Source organism: Fukomys damarensis, unplaced genomic scaffold (genome assembly GCF_012274545.1).
Source record: "Fukomys damarensis isolate Sample0158 unplaced genomic scaffold, DMR_v1.0_HiC HiC_scaffold_12, whole genome shotgun sequence".
NCBI classification, from domain to species: domain Eukaryota; kingdom Metazoa; phylum Chordata; class Mammalia; order Rodentia; family Bathyergidae; genus Fukomys; species Fukomys damarensis.
This window is the reverse complement of record NW_022900924.1, coordinates 8,628,259-8,646,887: the sequence shown is the minus strand read 5'-3', so window position 1 is coordinate 8,646,887 and position 18,629 is coordinate 8,628,259. Positions and strand designations below refer to the sequence as shown.

General features: G+C 46.2%; 1 protein-coding gene across 4 annotated transcripts in view; it reads left to right on the top strand.

The window, feature by feature from the left end:
* The window catches only part of Ssh1 (slingshot protein phosphatase 1), a 61,638-nt gene extending 55,555 nt beyond the window's left edge, over positions 1–6,083 (top strand). For 3 of the 4 annotated variants that reach the window (XM_033762384.1, XM_033762383.1, XM_033762385.1), the window contains one exon: positions 436–6,083. In XM_033762384.1, the coding sequence (XP_033618275.1) occupies positions 436–1,689 (1,254 nt within the window). In that variant the 3' untranslated portion in view covers positions 1,690–6,083. The remainder of the gene's footprint in view (positions 1–435) is intronic. The other variant, XR_004516762.1, reaches the window with a different exon arrangement.
* The last annotated feature ends 12,546 nt before the right edge of the window (positions 6,084–18,629 follow it).

The following is an 18,629-nucleotide window of genomic DNA, read 5'->3' as shown; positions in this document are numbered from 1 at the left end:
GTGCAGATCCTTCCTGCCAGAGAGGCCCCCTGTCTCTGCTGCTGACCGAATGCTCTCATTTCTTTCTTCTAGTGCTGTGATCTATAGGGGTTCCATTGCTTTCCAGATGAGCCTGGAGCAGGGTCACCCTGCGCACATGGCAGAGACAGGTTGACGAGGTCCTGGGAGGCCCTACCCTGACCATACTGACCTTATACCAAAAAGGTTTGCCTGGGATCCCGAGTCTTGGCTTCTGGGAAATTTGGTTCAGTATTTCTTAGTCCTCTCCAACCTGTACTGTGCATGTTCAGGTGGGCTCCAACAGGTCACTCTTTCAGAAACAATTAAAGGAAAGCTCCTATCCCCAGCTGCACACCGTGCTCATTCCTTGCCCCCCATGTTTTTTGTCATTGGCTTATGGGTATACTGTCTCCCTGTGTTCTTGCCCCTTTCCAGCATGATGCCATGTTTGGAATTCTCACCAAAGTCAAGCCTTCTTACAAATCCTGCACTGATTGCATGTATCCTACAGCCAGCAGGGCTACTGAGGCCTTCAGGGAGAAAAGTGAGGACCCCAGCGTTCCTGCCATTTGCACCCAGCCAGCCTTCCTGCCTCACATCACATCTTCCCCTGTGGCCCACATGTCCAGCAGGTCCCGCACTCTGGAGAAGCCAGCCTCTGGCTCAGCCGACATGCCCCCACTGCTGTCACCAGCAGCCTCAAGGAGACCAGAGAGCAGTGGCAGTGTAGCTGGGGCTGCACCAGAGCCACCACCTAGCTTCCCAGAACCTTCCAGAGAGACTCCGAAAGTCCTGCCCAAGTCGCTCCTGTTGAAGAATTCTCACTGTGACAAGAACTCTTCCAGCATGGAAGTGAAGGAAGACTTGTCACCCAAGAAGGAGCTGAAGCCAGCTAAGGACCTGAGGCTTCTGTTCAGTAATGAGTCTGAGAAACCAACAACTAACAGCTACCTGATGCAGCACCAGGAGTCCATCATCCAGCTGCAGAAGGCAGGTCTGGTCCGCAAGCACACCAAAGAGCTGGAGAGGCTGAGGAAGCTGCCCGCAGACATTGCGTTTGCCTCCAGGGATGGTGCCACCAGCAGGCTGGAGGCCAGCATCCCCGAGGAGAGCCAGGAGCTGGCCGCGCTCCAGGAGCCACAGCCCCCAGCTCTGCCTGGCCAGGCAGGGGGTGATGAGAAATTAGAGGCCGCCCCGCTACCTCTGCCATTGGAAGGAGCCTTGCTGAAGAGCCCCCCTCCCTTCCTCTCTCGCCCGGACCATACCAGTAACTTCTCCAAAGACTTCCTGAAGACCATCTGCTACACCCCCACCTCCTCCTCCATGAGCTCCAACCTGACTCGGAGCTCCAGCAGTGACAGCATCCACAGTGTCCGCGGGAAGCCAGGTCTGGTGAAGCAGAGGACCCAGGAGATTGAGACCCGGCTCCGCCTGGCAGGCCTCACTGTCTCCTCCCCACTCAAGCGCTCCCACTCTCTTGCCAAGCTGGGAAGCCTCAACTTTTCAACAGAAGATCTGTCTAGTGAGGCCGATGCGTCTACTACCGCCGACTCCCAGGATGCCAAGTGCAGCAAATCTTTCTTCTTGAACAAACCCCAGGCCTCCCAAAGGAACCCAGCTGCAACCTCCAACCCATCAGGGAAATCTGCCCTGGAAAACTTGAAAAGCCCCCTGATGAGCAAAAGCTGACCCTCCCTCTGCTTCACTGGATTTACATTTTCATACAGTCCCTCCCTTAGTTTCACTGTGGATTCTAATCCATCCCTCACATCTTGATTTGTCTTCAACAACCAAAGTCACCCAAGCTTTTCTCCCTCTTGCCATAGGAGGAGAAGAAACAAAAATAATTTGCAGCACAAGAAGAAGGGAGAAGTACCAGTGTGTGGCCTGGGAGATCCAGGAACTGTCAGCTGGTAGACACACACCCTGTCCTGTTTTTGAGAAGAATCATGTATTAACACATACAGATAGGCACACATCCAGAACACTCCATTTGCAACATGCAAAAGAGTCATAGTGGTGACATCATCGCCACAGCCCACATTTCATTCCAGCCTCTTAGGAAAACTCTGGGATGGCAACATGAGTCCTACCTCTGTTCTTGCTATGCTCTTTGTTTTTAAAATACATAATGACCAAGGCTTGTTCCAGGGAATAATGCTGTGTCAGAAAAAGTTTTTCCAAACAAAAGATTTTTTTGTTTGTTTTGTTAGAACCCCAAAAGTGTCAAGACGTTCAGCTTGACTGCACCAAGCAGATCACTGCTAGGTAAAGTCAGCAGACAGATACATCCAGCCTTGTTAAACTTGTGCTGTGCTAAGAGGCAGTTGGTTGCCTGTTCAGTTAGTCTTCTGCCCGGTTTCTGTTGTGACTGGGCGACGAGCTTTAGACCAGCACCCAAGCCAGATGGAGGAAATATATGTGATGTTCTCAGTTGTTGCTAATGGAGAAGCATATTGCACGCCTAGTAGGGGTCGACCAAATCTGCTGCTGTACAGGGTGTGGTTGTATTTAGGTTTGAGGAGCAGTGGAGTGGTGGCTCTGGGATTGGATTGTCCTGCCAGAAGCCCTGATCCTCAGGCGCACTAGGTCCCATCAACTGTTTGAAAGGCAAAAGGGATTTTGGCAGGACCCTACTCCAGGAGCCACGCTGAACATCTTCTCTGAGCGAAATGAGACTGATGAACAGCTTCGCAGATGCTTACAGCTTCCTATCTCTGCAGCTCTCCCCAGCGGCAGTGATGCAGCGGAGGAGCTGGAGCCTAAGCCTCGGCTCTGGGTAGCACCTTGAAGAACCAGGTAAGCTCAGGGTCGCTTGCAGCTTGGGGCTCACCTCGTGTCTGTCAGCAAGGCTGGGTGTAAGATAGTTTGAAGAAAGAAGCAGCTCTGTAGAAAGGCAGCAGGGCTTGATTCGGGGCTCTGCAAACTATGGTGTACAGCCCCTGTGGTCTAAGAATGGTGTTTACATTTTTAAAGAGTTATAAGAAAGTAAAATAATACAGGACAGAGTCCATGCAAAGCCTTAGAATTTATGGACAGGCCCTTTATAGACCTTTGCTGCCTCTGGTCCTGCAGAAAGAAGGCAATTTCAAAGGCCTCCTGTGTCTCATGGATACCTTGGGCCAACCCCCCCACAACCCAGCCTTGCCGACCCCTCCTTGGGCACATACGTGAGAACACAGAAGCTTGCCCACAGTTCCGTCTTGCCCTCAGCTGGATCAGCCCGATTAGCTCAGTGAAACCAGAAAGTCTCCAGGGCTCAGCCAAGTTTGGAAAGCAGACGAATGAGTTGCCATCTTCCATTGGCCAGAACTGGGCCCCCAAAGCAGCTGTTTTAAGAGAGCCCTCAGGCAGGGTCTTCAGAAAGAAGGCTAGTGCCTGTTTCAGCTAGTGCAGAGAGCTTGGGCAAACACCATCTTCAAGAATTTTTTCTCCCTGGCATGATTTTTTTTTGTACCAGGGATCAAACTGGGGCCCTCCTGCAAGTGGCAGAACCACTGAGCCAAATCCCTGGCCTGCTGGCATGATTTTTAAAAAATACGTTACTTTATTTTATAGGAATTTGTCTTCACACTAGTGTTAATTTAAATCACCTTAAAAGGGGATTTTATCTGCTTACTCCTGAAACCCTGTGGGATATCCCCTCTTCCTCAACCAACAAAAGTGTATTTTCAAGAAACTTACCAAGTTCATTTATGTTTTGCCAAATTAAATTTCATGTAGATCAATTTTTGTGTCAAAATCTTTTAAATTTGATGATAGGCTTCTGTTGACGTTTTCAACACATTTGTGTAGAGTGCTATATTTTTGAAAACGTTAATTTTGAAAGGTAAACTTTGTCTTGCTCAGTTATAGAGTGGGGGTGAGGAAGATGATAAATATAAACAGGTCTTTGGCGACCGTCCCCATTCCATTTTAGAAGCACAGCTAGATATCTGCCAACATCCAAGCAGACCAGGGCACCGGTCCCCATCGCCAGAACAGATGAAACTTTCTTGATTTATTGATGGTTCGCACTCTGACCCAAAGGAGAAGAGGAAGATTGTTCTTGGAGACTGGGATCCATTTCCTGTAAACATACGGCAATTTTAAAGTGTCACATTGCGAGGCAAAAGCATCCTGCTCATCTCGCAGCACTTCGGCAGTGACAGAGTCATACTGGTCATCACGAGGAAAAGGTTTGTTCCTTAAGCTGTGCCATAGCTTGGCTGCTGCTTTGTATGGAACTTTAGGTGACAGGGAAAATTCCAGAGAATGCATGAGACTGTCATTGATTTTGGCAACTGCCATCCTCATTGATGCCTTTGTTGATTTAAGGGAAAAGGAACATTTTGTGATCTGCCTGACACCCTGGGTATTGGGCTGCTTTTCATCTTCCTACCTGCCTTGATTGATACAGCCTGCCAGGAGTTAGACTGAACTTGGCTACAGCCTTGTCTTGCATTGATACAGAAGGTCATCTTGTCAGGTTTTGTTAAGCATAAGGGGGAAACTGATCACAGAGAGGAAAGACCAGGCTGCCCTCTGACCAAAATCTTGACAGTGCCTAGTTCCATTTCTTCCTCTTACAGTTATTTCAGCGATCTCTAGCAATGTCCCTCGTTGCACGAACTTTGTAAGCACGCAGATTCTTTCTCTGTGCATCCCCTTCCTCCTCATGCCCTGTGCAGGACCCCTGCTTCTGGAGCAGCTCACTGTGGGGTAGCAGGCCTTCTCCACTGCGCCCTGTTGCTCAGTAGTGTATGTTACTCACTGGGTACGCAGAGGCTGCAGTGTCCGCACCCCATTCTTCTCCACCTGCTGTACCCACTCTCTGCAGCTCCAAAGTATTCCAGTCAATTCTGAAGCCCTCCGATTCTGTCATAGCCCAGAGGACGCCATACATGGACTTGCTCATGAATAGAAGAGACCTTCAGGGCAGTCTTGTACAGTACTTCTGCAACTTGTCTCAGGGCCCAAGGCTGTGAACTCCCCAGGACTGTTTCCCCTGCAGGAACAAATACTGCAGCGTTTGGTTAAGATCATATTAGGTAACTTAACCCAAGGCACCAGAAGGGAGGGGAATCGCTTTCTGTTAGCTAAAAATTCTTGGTACCAGAAGTCATTCACCCAACCCTGCTAGTTAGCTGGCCAACTGGCAGCTGCCCCAACGCCCAAACTGGAGGGCAACCATTTCACCTTTGGTAAGAGAGCTGTGTAGATCAAGAGCTTGGTGACTTCTGGACAGCGCAAAGTCAGCTCACTTGTCCTGGTTCTACTTTCCACCTTCCTGCTAACAGTAAAGGCTAAATGAAGGTCATTCATTTACTCCTGTGCACAGCCACTTACTTTGTTCCTGTGTGCTCTATGTTGAACGTGTCCACTCTGCGTGTATGTATGTATATATGCATATATACATTTTATTATATGCATTATATATATTTTGAGTATACACAACTTGAATCAAATTATCATGTGCTTCATTTTTGTCATCCACACTCGTGCTGTGTCCCCCAAGCTACAAAGGAATCCATCCCCTAGACCCGTCTGGAGGGACACTGCCCAGTGCAGGCCCCAGGTCCATCTGAAGTCCCATGGCTGACCTGTTCCTATTTGGTAGTCGGGCTGCACCTCCATCCTTCAACCCCTCTGTGAACGTGGTGTCTTTTTAATCAGACAGCCCAGCCTTTGCTGCCCTGATCTGGGACTTGCTGCATGAGAAGATAGCTGCTCCTCCTTCTTTCCTACACTGAAATTATTGTTTTACAATCGAGTGCCTTAATAATAGTTTACAAATACTGTGTATTTATGCAAAACTGTAAAACATCTTCAGAGATTGGGGACTTTGTCTTCTCCACAGTGGTTGGTATTAGGGCTTGAGTTTGTCCTTCTCCTTACTTGTGTTGATTCTGCTATGCAGTTTGACCTTGTGTGTCCACAACTACTCCAAGGAGCCTCTAGACACAGCACTGGTTGTTCCTGCAGGCCAGGCCACCATTGCCCTACACGGCATCCCTTGGTAGCCAATGAAAAAACGCAGTTTGGTTTCCCATCCAACTGGGGAGTGGTGCAGGCCTGGTGCCCCGCACCTCACCTGTCACCCATCACACAATTTGTACTATTGTTCAATAGAGATAAATCACCACCTAGGCTATCCTATTTTTCTTCTCTGTTAGTGTCCTGAGCTCTTTTGCAACAGAATATAGGTACAGCTCACTCCCCATACCCCAATTAGGAACTCCACCAGACAGCTTACTCTGGTTTTTCACAAGCTACAGGTGGGTTCCCATGTGTTGCATTACGATGTCGTGATTTTTTTAAAATTGTTTTCTTTTTTATATTATGTATTTAAAGGCAGTATCTTTTATACTGTGAACTTGCAGTAGAAGATGCATAATGCACTTTTTTTTTTTTACTTCTTTTGGTTTGTATTGTATATAGTCTGTGTGCTTCTTGTGATGAAAATAAACTTTTTCTTTATAAACACTCAATGACTAACTTTGTACAAGAAGAATCTGCCTCTGGCCCTTGCCAAGACAAGTCCAATACATCTCATCATCTTTACTGAGAACCTACTATGTGCTAAGTTCTAAGCTCAAAAGTTTGGATGGGTTAGGCCAAAGAAATAACAAAGGAAGAAGTGTTAACTTCTCCCAGGATGAGTTGTTTTCCTTCCTGATGTTGTGGGTGGTCATTTGTACACCAAAAAAGTACCCAAGTGTGCAAGAAGATAGGACCTGGACTTTGGGTATCTTTTCTTCAAGTCCAGGTAGCCATTGCAGCGCCCGAGGCCTGCTCGGGAGGACCAGCTACTCCTGCTGCACCTAGAGACCAAGAGACCTGGGGTGCTTATGTCTGCTCACCAAGGCAGGGAGCCCAGGAAGTCTGTCACCGAGCACAGCCAAGGCTTGTCTCATGCTCATGTCATACCAGGAAGCTTTTGGAAGCACTGTGTTAGCCTCCCATTGCCATGACGATTCCTGAGATGAGCAGCTGTGAAGAGGAAAGATCCTTTCAGCTTGTGGCTTCAGAGATTTCAGTCTATCATTGGCTGGCCCAGGTGCTTTTGTTTCTGTAGCAAAGAGCACATCAGAAGCACACAGCAGAAGAAAACTGCTCACCTCGTAGCTAGGAAGCAAGAGACTCAGGAAAGAGTTGCAGTCCCTGTATGCCCCAAAGGCCTCGCCTCCTGTGATCTGACTTCTTCATGGGAGGCCCCATCTCCCAACAGTGCCGGCAGCTGGGGACCAAGCCTTCAACACGAGGGCTTGGGGGACATTTATGATCCAAACTATACAGGCTGGGGATGTGGCTCAGCGGTAGAGCACTTGTTTAGCATGTATAAGACCCTGGGTTCAATCCCCAGTGCCCCCAAAATAATGTACACTTTGTGTGGCCTGGACTACACTTCATATACATAGTGAGCTCAGGGCCAGCCTGAAATACATAGTGAGACCCTGTCTCAAAAAAAAAAAAAAAAAAAAGACAAAAGAAAGCAAAACAAAAACCCACAAAACCCAAACCATAGCACTTGTGACCAGGAAGCCAGGCTACCTTCATTTTAAAGTTCTGCCACCTTAGCTGACTGGTGGTACGTATATAATACTAGTGCTCTGGGTGGCTGAGACAGGAAGATTATAAGTTCAAGCCCAGCATGAACAATTTAGGAACCCCGCCTTGAAAAAAAAAAAAAAGTTGAGATACAGCCAAGCATAAAGACACTGGGTTCAGTTTCTCTAGTCCTGGGAGTTGTGGGGGAGAGAGGGAGGGGTGTTTTTCACTCTTACTGCCTTTGGTTCAGTACATCACTTCTCAAATTCCAGTGGACCATAAGTTACACGATCCCAGCCTAACAGCCAGGTACGCTAGACTCAGGGTTTCAAGAGCACTGGCTGTGTGACTCAAGTACTGGAGCAGAACCACTAAATTCCATTGTCCACGGGTCCAAAAAGTACTCTTGAGTTCATCTTGACTGTCTCTCAGCTGAACTTACAAGAGACTGATGAATAAACCAGAATGTAAGTTTATTACCTTATAACCATTACAACCAACTATCAAACAGTCTTAGGTAAATACATATGTGAAGCCAATTTTGGGCAAGGAATTATTAAATATGAAATTACAGCAGAAGATCAGTAGGATAAGTGTAACAGTACTCTGAAACTGTAGCCTAGCACTTACCTGGTTTTTGATTTTTGGGACATGGTCTTGACATATAGTTCAGCCTGGCCTTGAGCTCTGTGTAGCCCAGGCTGAGCCTCCTGCCTCACCCTCCCAAGTCCTGGGTTTGCAGGCCTGTGCCACCATGCCAGCTCTGTAGGATGTTTTTAAAACAGACACTGAGGGTCATGCATGGGTCAGGAACTCTTCTTGGCAAGGCTAAAGATATCAACTGAGTTGCACGCATGAATCCGGCCTGGGGATAGGGTCCACCGTTCTGTATGTTTCTGGTAGATCCCCTGGGGACTCTGATGGCCTGGTTTAGAAACCAGAGAAATAAGAATGTGACGCAATGAAGTAGGCTTACACTTCGCTGGTTGCAATCACATCCCATACATAGCAGCACCCACATCCCTCACAGAATATGGGACTTCCCAGCTCGGCAGATATTTATTCAGGGATCCTAGGAGCTTGTGCCTATACCTGCCTGCTGTTACCCTAATTTTATCCTCAAAGTGACTGTCCATTGGGCATAATCCCCGATGTCACCTACGATGGGGTGGCTCTGAAGGGTGCGTCCACAGGCCTAGTTAAACCTGGGAGACCTCCTGTGGGCAAGATGGGTGGAAGCGCTCCAGAGGCAGTGTGGAGGGTGATGTGGGATTTCGGCCAGGGTCATGTCGTTGTAGAGAAGCCCTTTCTCTAAGAGATCGCCACAGCGCACAGTGAGTCCTGCCCAGAAAACACCACCTACCCCTTGCACCCTTAAGCCAAGGAGACAAATGATACCATCAGCCCTTGGTATCTATGGAGTTCATTCCAGGGTCTCTCTGGATAGCACAATCTGCACATCCTCATTTGGCGTAGTGTTTGCATAGAACCTATGCACATCTTCCCATGTACTTTAAATCATCTCTAGATTCCTTACAGCAGTGGATACGATGCGAGTGCTGTGCAAATAGTTGTTGTACCATATTGTTTAGGGTATAATGGCAAGAAGAAGTGTTTGTATATATGCAGTACAAACACAGTTTTCTCCCCCAGTATTTCCAGTCTGGGATTGGTTGAATTGGCAGAGGAGGAATGCATGGAGGCAGTGGGCTGACTGATCTCATGCCTCGTAGGCGTTTCACGTAAGAAATCCCACAGACTCCTGCGCAGGACTCTCAGAATTGCGCTCAGTCTGTGGATGAAGGAGCAGGCCCACAAGAGCTTAAGTAATTTGCCTCTGGTTATGACTAGGAAGTGATGAAACCAGAGACCTTTCCAAAGCTAGAAGTGGAGAGAAAGCAAACCCTAATGCATCTTGATCTCCCTGTAGGAATCAGCAAGAAAGCAGAGAGGTCAGAAGTGAAGCTTAAAGAAAAGTAGAAAAGAAATGAAGCTCCAGGCCCAGAATAATCAGAGGTTACCGGAGCCACAGAGGCACACATGCCTCCCTGAAGTCACTGTGTCACACAGCAGCAACATTGAAGGGTTTTGGAATGAGCCACGAGTCCTAGCCCCAGCTCCCTAACTTTTGCATTTGGGAAAAATGACTTAATTACTCTGTAACTCATTTGAAAAACAACCCCACAGCCATCTTATAAAGATGACCACTCTGCCCAGTGTGGTAGCACATGCCTGAAATTCCAGCACATGGGAGGGTCATGAGTTTGAGGTCAGCCTGGGCAAATTAACAAGACCCTGCCTCAAAACAACAATAAACAGAATCAGTTAGTGCTGTGTAATGAGCACAAAGTAAATGCCCCCGAATTTTAAAATTTTTAATTCTTGGCAGTACTGGGGATTGAACCCAAGGCCTTCACAATGAGCTACATTCCTGATTTTTTAGTCTTTATAAGTTGCTAAGTTGTCCAGACTGGGCTCAAACTTGGGATCCTCCTGCCTCAGCCTCCCAGGATGCTGAGATTACAGGCAAGCACCACTTCACCCAGCAATACCACTGAATTTTGCTATTATGTATTACATAAAGTACTTACACCACCAGGCTCTGGCATAAAACGGTCCCTCAAGGAGTACATTGTTGTGGTGAGGAAGACAATGGTCAACCACCCCCTGGCTATACTCTCTTGTCGGGCAGCTTCTCTCCCCACGCTGCCGCCTTAACATCTCTGCAAAGCCAGGCTCCTGGGGAAGGGGCCCTCCGTGGGATGTGCACGTCTCCTCCCATTCCTCTGCCTCTGACCCCACAGAGGACACAGGATCTGCCTCTCGACACAAATACCAATTATCCCACTTCCGGCCTGGGTGGCTCTTCCCAAGGAGCATTTGTGTGTGGGGGGGTGCATAGGCGGCCCGTGAGTGTGGACTCGTCCCTGCTGCGATCCAGAGGTACATCCTGTTCTGCTGTTTCCATGGTACATCCCAAAACATCTGCCACAACAGATGGCTGGGGCTGGCGGCTGGCAGGAGCAGGCTGTGGCCAGGCAAGGGCCCGAGCCAGCTGGGCACCAGAGGGTGAGCTGTGGAGGGCACCAGACCAAGCAAGGCCTGCACCTGGACGGTGTCTGAGAAACCTGACCCCCCCATGCACACGTGCACAGAAGCACACACATGTATTGTGAACACGTGTGCTACACAAATATGTGCTTTCCTGGGGAGGCAGCCCAGGCAAAATTCCCATAGGGAAGCGTTCCTGATTCCTCGCTTTCTTCCTGGAGGTCCTGGAGATCAGATTCCCAAGAGCATAGTCCCGGTGGAACTGGGTCCTCTGATTTCGGGCCAGGCGCAGCAGCTTGAAGCCAGGCCCACAGAACAGCCCCGGGGCCCATTCTGCTCCCCAAATGGAATTCACTTTTCCAGTTGTTTTCCTGGTGCTGTTTTTCCTGATTAGCAAGTGAAACATAGTCACTGAAACAAGACCACACAAGCAGGGGTCTGAGGAGGCTGCTTCTGGGAACTGAGTCACCAGAGCCACCTGCACCTATGTTAGGCAGGTAGTTAAACATCACTGGGGCCGAGGGGCAAAGGAAGGGTCAAAGAGAGAATGCTTGCCAATTAGAGTTAGTTAAAGTGACAAAGGCCTCCATGTGTAATGCATTCATAATCATTTGTTAGGTCTCAGACCCAAAGCAATCCTACAGAGCACAGTGATACAATATGCTCGTTCCTTCTGATACCTGGTCCCCTGTCCGGTTGGGTCCAGAGCTAAGCGGACAGCATTCCTGGCAGCCACAGCCTCCAGCCCAATGATATCAGGAAAGGAAATATTTTTTAAAGACCCTTCTGCCTTGGGCTGGTGCCTAGTTTAAATTGAGAATTCATCTTTTGTAAATGGATCAAAGCCCCTGAGGGACCATTGACCATTGGAAAGGGAAAGGGAGACAGACATTTTGTCATTCCAAAGTAACTCCTAGGCCGGGAATTTAGCTCACTGGTGGTGCACTGCAAGCACAAGGTCCTGAGTTTGATCCCCGTACCAAAAATAAATAACTAAATAAATAGAGTCACTCCTAAGTAAAATGTCCATAAGCATCATAATTCTCTTAGTTGCCCAAACCCCAGGAATAACTTACATGTGCATAAAAAAGGATCCAAATTTGTGCTTGGTACAGATGCCTTCATGGCACTGCCCTCTTTCTTCAAAGTGTAACTCTCTATATATCTACAGTAAGTTCTACCTATACTTTGCCAGGCTGCCCATGTGTTTTGACTGAATTCTTTCATCAAAAGGGCACAAAGAACCGAGGACCAAGAGGTGAGGGGAAAGTTGCTCACTGCATCGTGACCTGGCTTCACAGTGACACCAAGGAAGTGCTCCCAACAGCCCTGGTCCTAGGGAAGGGCTCTGCATGTGTCTGCAAAGTAAAGTCATTGTCCGGGTGATCTAGTTGTGTGTGACCACTTGGTGATGCTCATATTAGTAACACATTTTTAAAAAAGAGAAACAGCCTCTGAGATGTCGTGGGTGTATTAGAACCCAGGAATCTTTACACCCCTGCCTGTCCCCGCCATGGCTCCTTCAGCTGCACAGCCAGGCCCTGACCTCATTCCTGTTGGAATCATGGACACTGCCGATGTCACACTGCTGACTCTGCACCCTCCAGAAGAATGTCCTTCCTATCACCCCAGCAACCCAACATCCCAAGGGACCAAGCTGCTCAGGCAAAAACTAGACTCCCCTTCCAGCAGTGTAACCGTGTACAGGTCACTCCACTGTTCTGAGTTCGTGTGTGTGTGTGTGTGTGTGTGTGTGTGTGTGTGTGTGTTGATGCCAGGGATTGAACCCAGAGCTCTAGCACTGAGCTACACCCTATGCCTTTTTTTTTTGACAGAAGGTCTTGCTAAGTTGCCTATGCTGAGCTTGAACTTGGAATCCTCCTGTCTCAACCATGGGTCTGTCAGTAACACTGGTAGCCATGCGAGGTTGTTAGAAAGCAGGTGAAGCATTGGATATACAGTAAGTGCTCCATAAATGAACTAGTCACTGCTGCCCTCAGAGAGGTTTAGAATCTGTTTCCTACACATGGGGAGGCTGAGGCCCACAGAGAGGCAATGATACGTCCACAGTTGCAGAGCTACACTGTTAAGGACCAAATCTCAACATGGATTTTGGGGTGGGGAAAATCACTTTGAAATTGGGGCAGATGGGAACCCGAGAGGGAGGTCACATGGGGGGAGCTCACGTGTGCAGTGCCATAGAATGCCACGTGGAAGCACTTTCTCCCCAGCTCCGTGCTCCTGGCTCACAGGGAAGGAGAGACTGCACCTACAGAGACAAAATGAAAGTGGAATTCTCCAGAGAGCCTCAAGGAGCAAGGCAACTGGAACAGACCAGCAGGTGCCGTGATTTGCAGGGAGAGTGCAGGATTCTGCTCCCAAACATGAGTCCTTCAAAAGGCAACACCTGGTGAGTGACTCCAGTCCAAGCACCTGCCATGTCGCTGGACAGGGTACTTGGTCAGACTCTGGGAAAGGGTTGGCTGTTGGATCCCAGAGTAGCTGGATGGCTTCACTTCAGGGCTCCAAGTATTATGTTCCCACAGTGACTGGGTGAGAGACAGCCACAGAGACAGTTGTGGTCAGAGAACAGGCTGGAAAGAGGACTCCCCCAGGGGTTAGAGCTAAAGAATACAGGCCCCGTCCCCATGGTCAGAGGCCAGGCCCACCTCTGGATTTGAAAGTCACGGCACTGGCACGCTCACCCTATTCCTGCTGCCTGCGGGTGCTTGATCCAGCACAGACCTGGGATCTGACTGCCTTCTTTATCTTCCAGCATGTGCAAGGACACACCTTGCCTTGGACACTGCCCCGAACTGAAAACCCCAGAAGAAAGCCTCACATTCAAAAATCACAAAATTTCCTTTTGCATTTTTCCTTTCCTTGTTCTCTTCATCAGTTTATTGGGGTGTAAGGATTTTTTTTCTTGGTCCTTTTTCCTTGCTTTTTAATCTCTTTTTCTTACCTCCTTTTCCTCCCTTTTCATTTTTCTCTCTTTTTACTCCTGATATAATTTCATTTTTTTTTCTCTCCCCACATTTTTTTTTTTTGGAGACAAGGTCTTGCTTTGTACTTCAGGCTGACCTTCAGTTCACCGTGTAACCCAGGCTGTCTTTATTTATTTATTGTTTTGCAGGGGGGTTGGGTGGGTACCAGGGATAGAACTTGGGTCCTTGTGCTTGTGAAGGACATGGTGGCACCCCTGAGCTAAATGTCCGGCCCCTCCCGGGCTGTCTTGAACTCACAGCCTGTCTCAGCCTCTTGAGTCCTGGGGTTACCAGCGTGTGCGGCTATGCTTAGCATCCCTCTTTTTCTTTCTAAATTAAAACAATTAAATATTACAGTAAACAACATATCTCTCTCTTTCCTTCCTTCCTTCTTTATTTCATTCATTTTTGTGGTACCAGGGATCGAACTCAGGACCTCGCACTTGCCAGGCAGGTGTGGCACCACTGAGCTACATCCCCGGCCTTTTTTTTTTTTCATAGCACAACATTTATTGGAACGTTTTAGGCCTACATAGTGACGGCACTCATCAGAGGGAACGTCAGCCTGTGCACTGTACATCCTGTCCCTTCTTTCCTATCCACCCTTCCCTCAGGCCCCCTTCTCTCCCTATGTACAAAAGCTTGGTTTCCATTTTTCCTTCTATTTTCTTGTTTCTCCTTGTCCCTCCCTTCCTTTCTCCTCCCTCCTCCCCATCCCCCTTCCCACGGGAACATTTTCTTCCCATTTCCCAACCTCTATTACACATTTCAGTCCTTATTTCCACTTTGGGTTTCTCACACCAGAGAAACAATGCGGTATTTAAACGTGTGTGCCTAATTTATTCCACTTAAGAGTAAGGTCTCAAGGTCCGTCCATGTAGCTATGAATGTCTGAAGCTCATCCTTCTTTATGGCAGAATAGTACTCCCTTGTTTAAAAAAGTGACCTCTTTATCCATTCATCAGTTGATGGTCATTTGACTTGTTTCTAAGATATAGCTGTTACAGACTGTGCTGTTATAAACATGGGTGTGCCTATGCTGCTGTGATAGGATGCTTTTAATTCTTTCAGGAAGATACCAAGAAGAAGAATAGTAGGGTTGAATGGGACCTCTAGTTTTAGTTTCTTGAGAAATTTCCACGCTGATTTCCAGTGATTGTACCAGTCTGCACTCCCCACCAACAGTGGAGCAGGGTTCCTTTTCCCCGCAGCCCCTCCAGCATTTGTTATTGGTTCATTTCTTGATAGCAGCCATTCTTTCTGGAGCGAGATGGAATCTCGGCGTTATTTTAATTTGCATTTCATGAATGATTGGTGATGTTAAACACGTTTTCGTATATTTATTGGATGTTTCACTTCTTCATCAAAGAGTTTTCAGATGCCCTTTTTTGGATTGGACCTTTAAATTGGGGGGGGTCTGATTTTTTTTAGTTCTGTTCTAGATATTCGTCCTTTGTCTGATGAATAGCTGATAAAAAAATGTTTTTCCCATGCTGTGGGTTATCTCTTCACCCTGTTGGTAGTTTCTCTTGCTGTGCAAAAGCTTTTTTTTTTTGGTGGTACTGGGAATCAAACTCGGGTCCTTGCACTTGTGAGGCAGGTGGCGGAACCACTGAGCTAAATCCCCAGCCCCCAAAAGCTTTTTAATAAGATGAGGTCCCAGTTGGTGATTCTTCGTAGTATTTCCCATTTGGTCTGAGTTTTGTTTATGAAGTCTTTGGCTGCTCCTATATCCTCAAGTGTTCTACCTATTCCCCCTTCCAGTAGATTTCGTGTTTCTGTTTTAATATTTAGATCTTTGATCCATTTCAATTTTAGATTAGTGTGTGGTGAAAGATATGAGTCTAGGACTGGGGGTTTAGCTCACTGGTGCCACCACGTGCTTCGCAAGTGCCAGCTCCCAAGTTTAATCCCCAATACCAAAAAAAAAAAAAAAGAAAAAAAATGAAAGAAAAAAAAAGAAAAGAGAAAAGCTGGATGTGGTGGCGCACACCTGTAATCCCAGCACTTGGGAGGCTGAGGCAGGAGGATTGCTGTGAGTTTGAGACCAGCCTGGGCTACATAGTGAGTTCCAGGTCAGCCTCAACTACATAGTGAAACCCTGTCTCAAAAACAAAAACAAAACCAGAGAAAAACCACCCCCCCAAAAAAAATGATAAGATATGGGTCTAGTTTCAACCTTCAGCATGTGGAAAGCTAGTTTTTCCAGTACCATTTATTAAAGAGGTTATCTTATTTCCAGTGGGGTGGTTGGCTCTTTTATTAGGTGGCTGAGTGTGTCTGCAGTTGTTTCTGCATCCTCTAGTCTGTCCCATGATCCTCAGGTCTGTTCTTTTGCCAGTACTATGCCCCCACTTTTTTTTTAAATCACAGTAGCTTTGTGATGCCCCCTGCCTTGTCCTTGTTGCCCAGAATTGCCTTTGCTATTCTAGGTCTCTTCTGGTTCCAAATGAATTTTAGGATTTTTTTCTAATTCTGTGAGATATGCTGTTGGGATTTTGGTTGGGATTGCATTGAATCTGTGTGACAATTTTGCAAGTATGACCATTTTCACTATATTGCTTCTTCCTATTAAAGAATAAGGAATATCTTTCCCTTTTCTGATATCCTCTTCAATCTTGTTTTTCAGAGTGCTGTAGTTTTCAATGTAGAGGTCTTTTACTTCCTTTGTTAGATCGATTCTTAGGTTATTTTAATATTCTTTGGATTTCATTTTATTGTGAAAGGGTTTGTTTCTCTAATTTCTCTCTCAGTGAGTTTGTTATTCATTTCCAGGAAGGCTGTTGATTTTTGAGTGTTGACTTTGTATTCAGCTACTCCACTGAATTTGGTTATCAAATCTAGAAGTCTTATGGAGGAGTTTTGGGGTCCTCTATGTATTGTGTCATCTTCAAATAATGATAATTTAACTTCCTCCTTTCCTATCCTTATTCCTTTTATTTCTTTCTTTTTTTTTTTTTTAATTTTGTACCAGGGATTGAACTTGGGTCCAAGACCACCGAACTGCTGAGATAAATCCCCAGCCCTTATTTCTTTCTTTTATCTAATTTCTCTGGCTAATGTTTCCGAACTATATTGAACAAGAGTGGTGACAGAGGACATCCTTGCCTTGTTCCTGATTTTAGGGTGAAGGCTTTCAGTTTGGGTCCATTCAGTATGATGCTGGCTGTTGGTTTGTCATAGATGGCTTTTTATCAAAGTGAGATAAAGACCATCTATCCAATTTTCTGTAGGGTTTTTATCATGAATGAGTGTTGGACCTTGTCAAATGCTTTTGCTTCATCTATTGAGAGGATCATATGGTTTTTGTCTTTGGCTCTGTTAATACAGTATATTACATTTATTGATTTACGCATGTTGAACCATCCCTGCATCCCTGGGATGAATCCAACTTGGTCATGACGCATAACCTTCTGATGATTTGTTGCATTCTGTCTACCAATGTTCAACTGAGGATTTTTATCTATGTTCATTAGGGAGATCGGCCCATAGTTCTCTTTTTTTGGTTGGATCCTTCTCTGGTTTTGGAATCAGGGTGATGCTTGCTTCCAGGAATAAATTGGGGAGTATTGCTTCCCTTTCAGTTTCACTAAAGAGTTTGAGAGGTAGTGGCACTAAGTCCCTCTTTTTGTTTCATCTTCTGTTTTTCGTCAGTTTTTTTTGTTACCGTTAGCGAATCCTATAAACATCCTCCACTCCCCGCTATGATCCTTTGTCTAACTTCTCTCTTCTCCTTTTCATAGCATATAGTTTAAGGCTTCAGATTTTTCCTCTTGCTTCCCCCCATTCTCAATGCCCTTACCTTTAAAATAATAACCATAAAACTTTATTAATCTTTAGTAGCTAACTCTGTAAAATAATTATTGAATTCGTTTCCACCATTAGCAAAGAGAAAGTTGTAGCTTACAGTATTTACTGGCCATAAGCCAGTGTTGAGTTGTCTTGATGTTTATGCTGTACTTGTGGATTTCTCCTTTAGGGTTGAGGGTGGTGCACAATTGTTCCTTACGGTATGTTGATATGCAGCTTGTCTTGATGATACTTGCATGTAGCTGATTTGCTTGACATTACCAGGGTCACATTGTTATTATTACTGGGTTTTCTCTGTAAGCTGACACCCAGATTACCTTTGTGACATTAACAGTACTAGAGTACACTCCGAAAGAACTCAGTATTAGGCCAGTTACACTATGTCCTCTGCTCCCAAATTCACTGAAGTGTTCACTTCTTGGGATGGAGGCAAAGGACTACAGTTAGCTCTGTCTAGAGAACATCATTGAAAAGCAGCTACCTAAAAATATCTCTGTATTAGCAACAAAGTCTTTACACTATAAACACGTCCATAAACCTCAGCACAAAGCAAACAACAATAAAAAAAACAATAGAAACATGAAAAGATAAGGCAACAAAATGCCTTTCAAAACTCTAAACTCCCCCAAAGCCACGCCAGGATGCTTCAAGGGGGAGAAGAGCATAAGCCACACACCTGAATCACTCAAAGGGATAACAGAGGAGGTTAGAAAACAGATCAAAGAGGTACTCAGCAGGATCACAGAAAGATTCAACTAAACAGGTAATGGAAATAATCACCAAAATAATTCTTGAGCTTTCAGAGACACTAACGAAAAGCTACTTGAGTTAAACAAAACAATATAAAACATGAATGACCAGGTTAGCAAAGAATTAGAGACCATGAAAAGGTTTCAATGAGCAATCCAGGAGATTAAAAATTATATTGAAAGTATGGGCAGCAGAAGCAACCAGTGTGAAGAGGGAATTCAGAACTAGAAGAAAATAATGCCTTCAAACACCTGCTACTCAAATAAATTTTATGTATTTATCATTATTATTATTGTTTTAATGGTACTGGGGATCAAACTCGGGTCCTTGTGCTTGCAAGGCAGGCGCTGGAACCACTGAGCTAAATCCCTGGCCCAATTTTTTTTTTTTTTTTTTTTTTTTTTTTTTTTGTACCCGGGGTCGAATTCAGGCCCTTGCACTTTCGAGGATGGTGGCAGAACCATTGAGCCAAATCCCCAGCCCTTTTTTTGACTTTTTGAG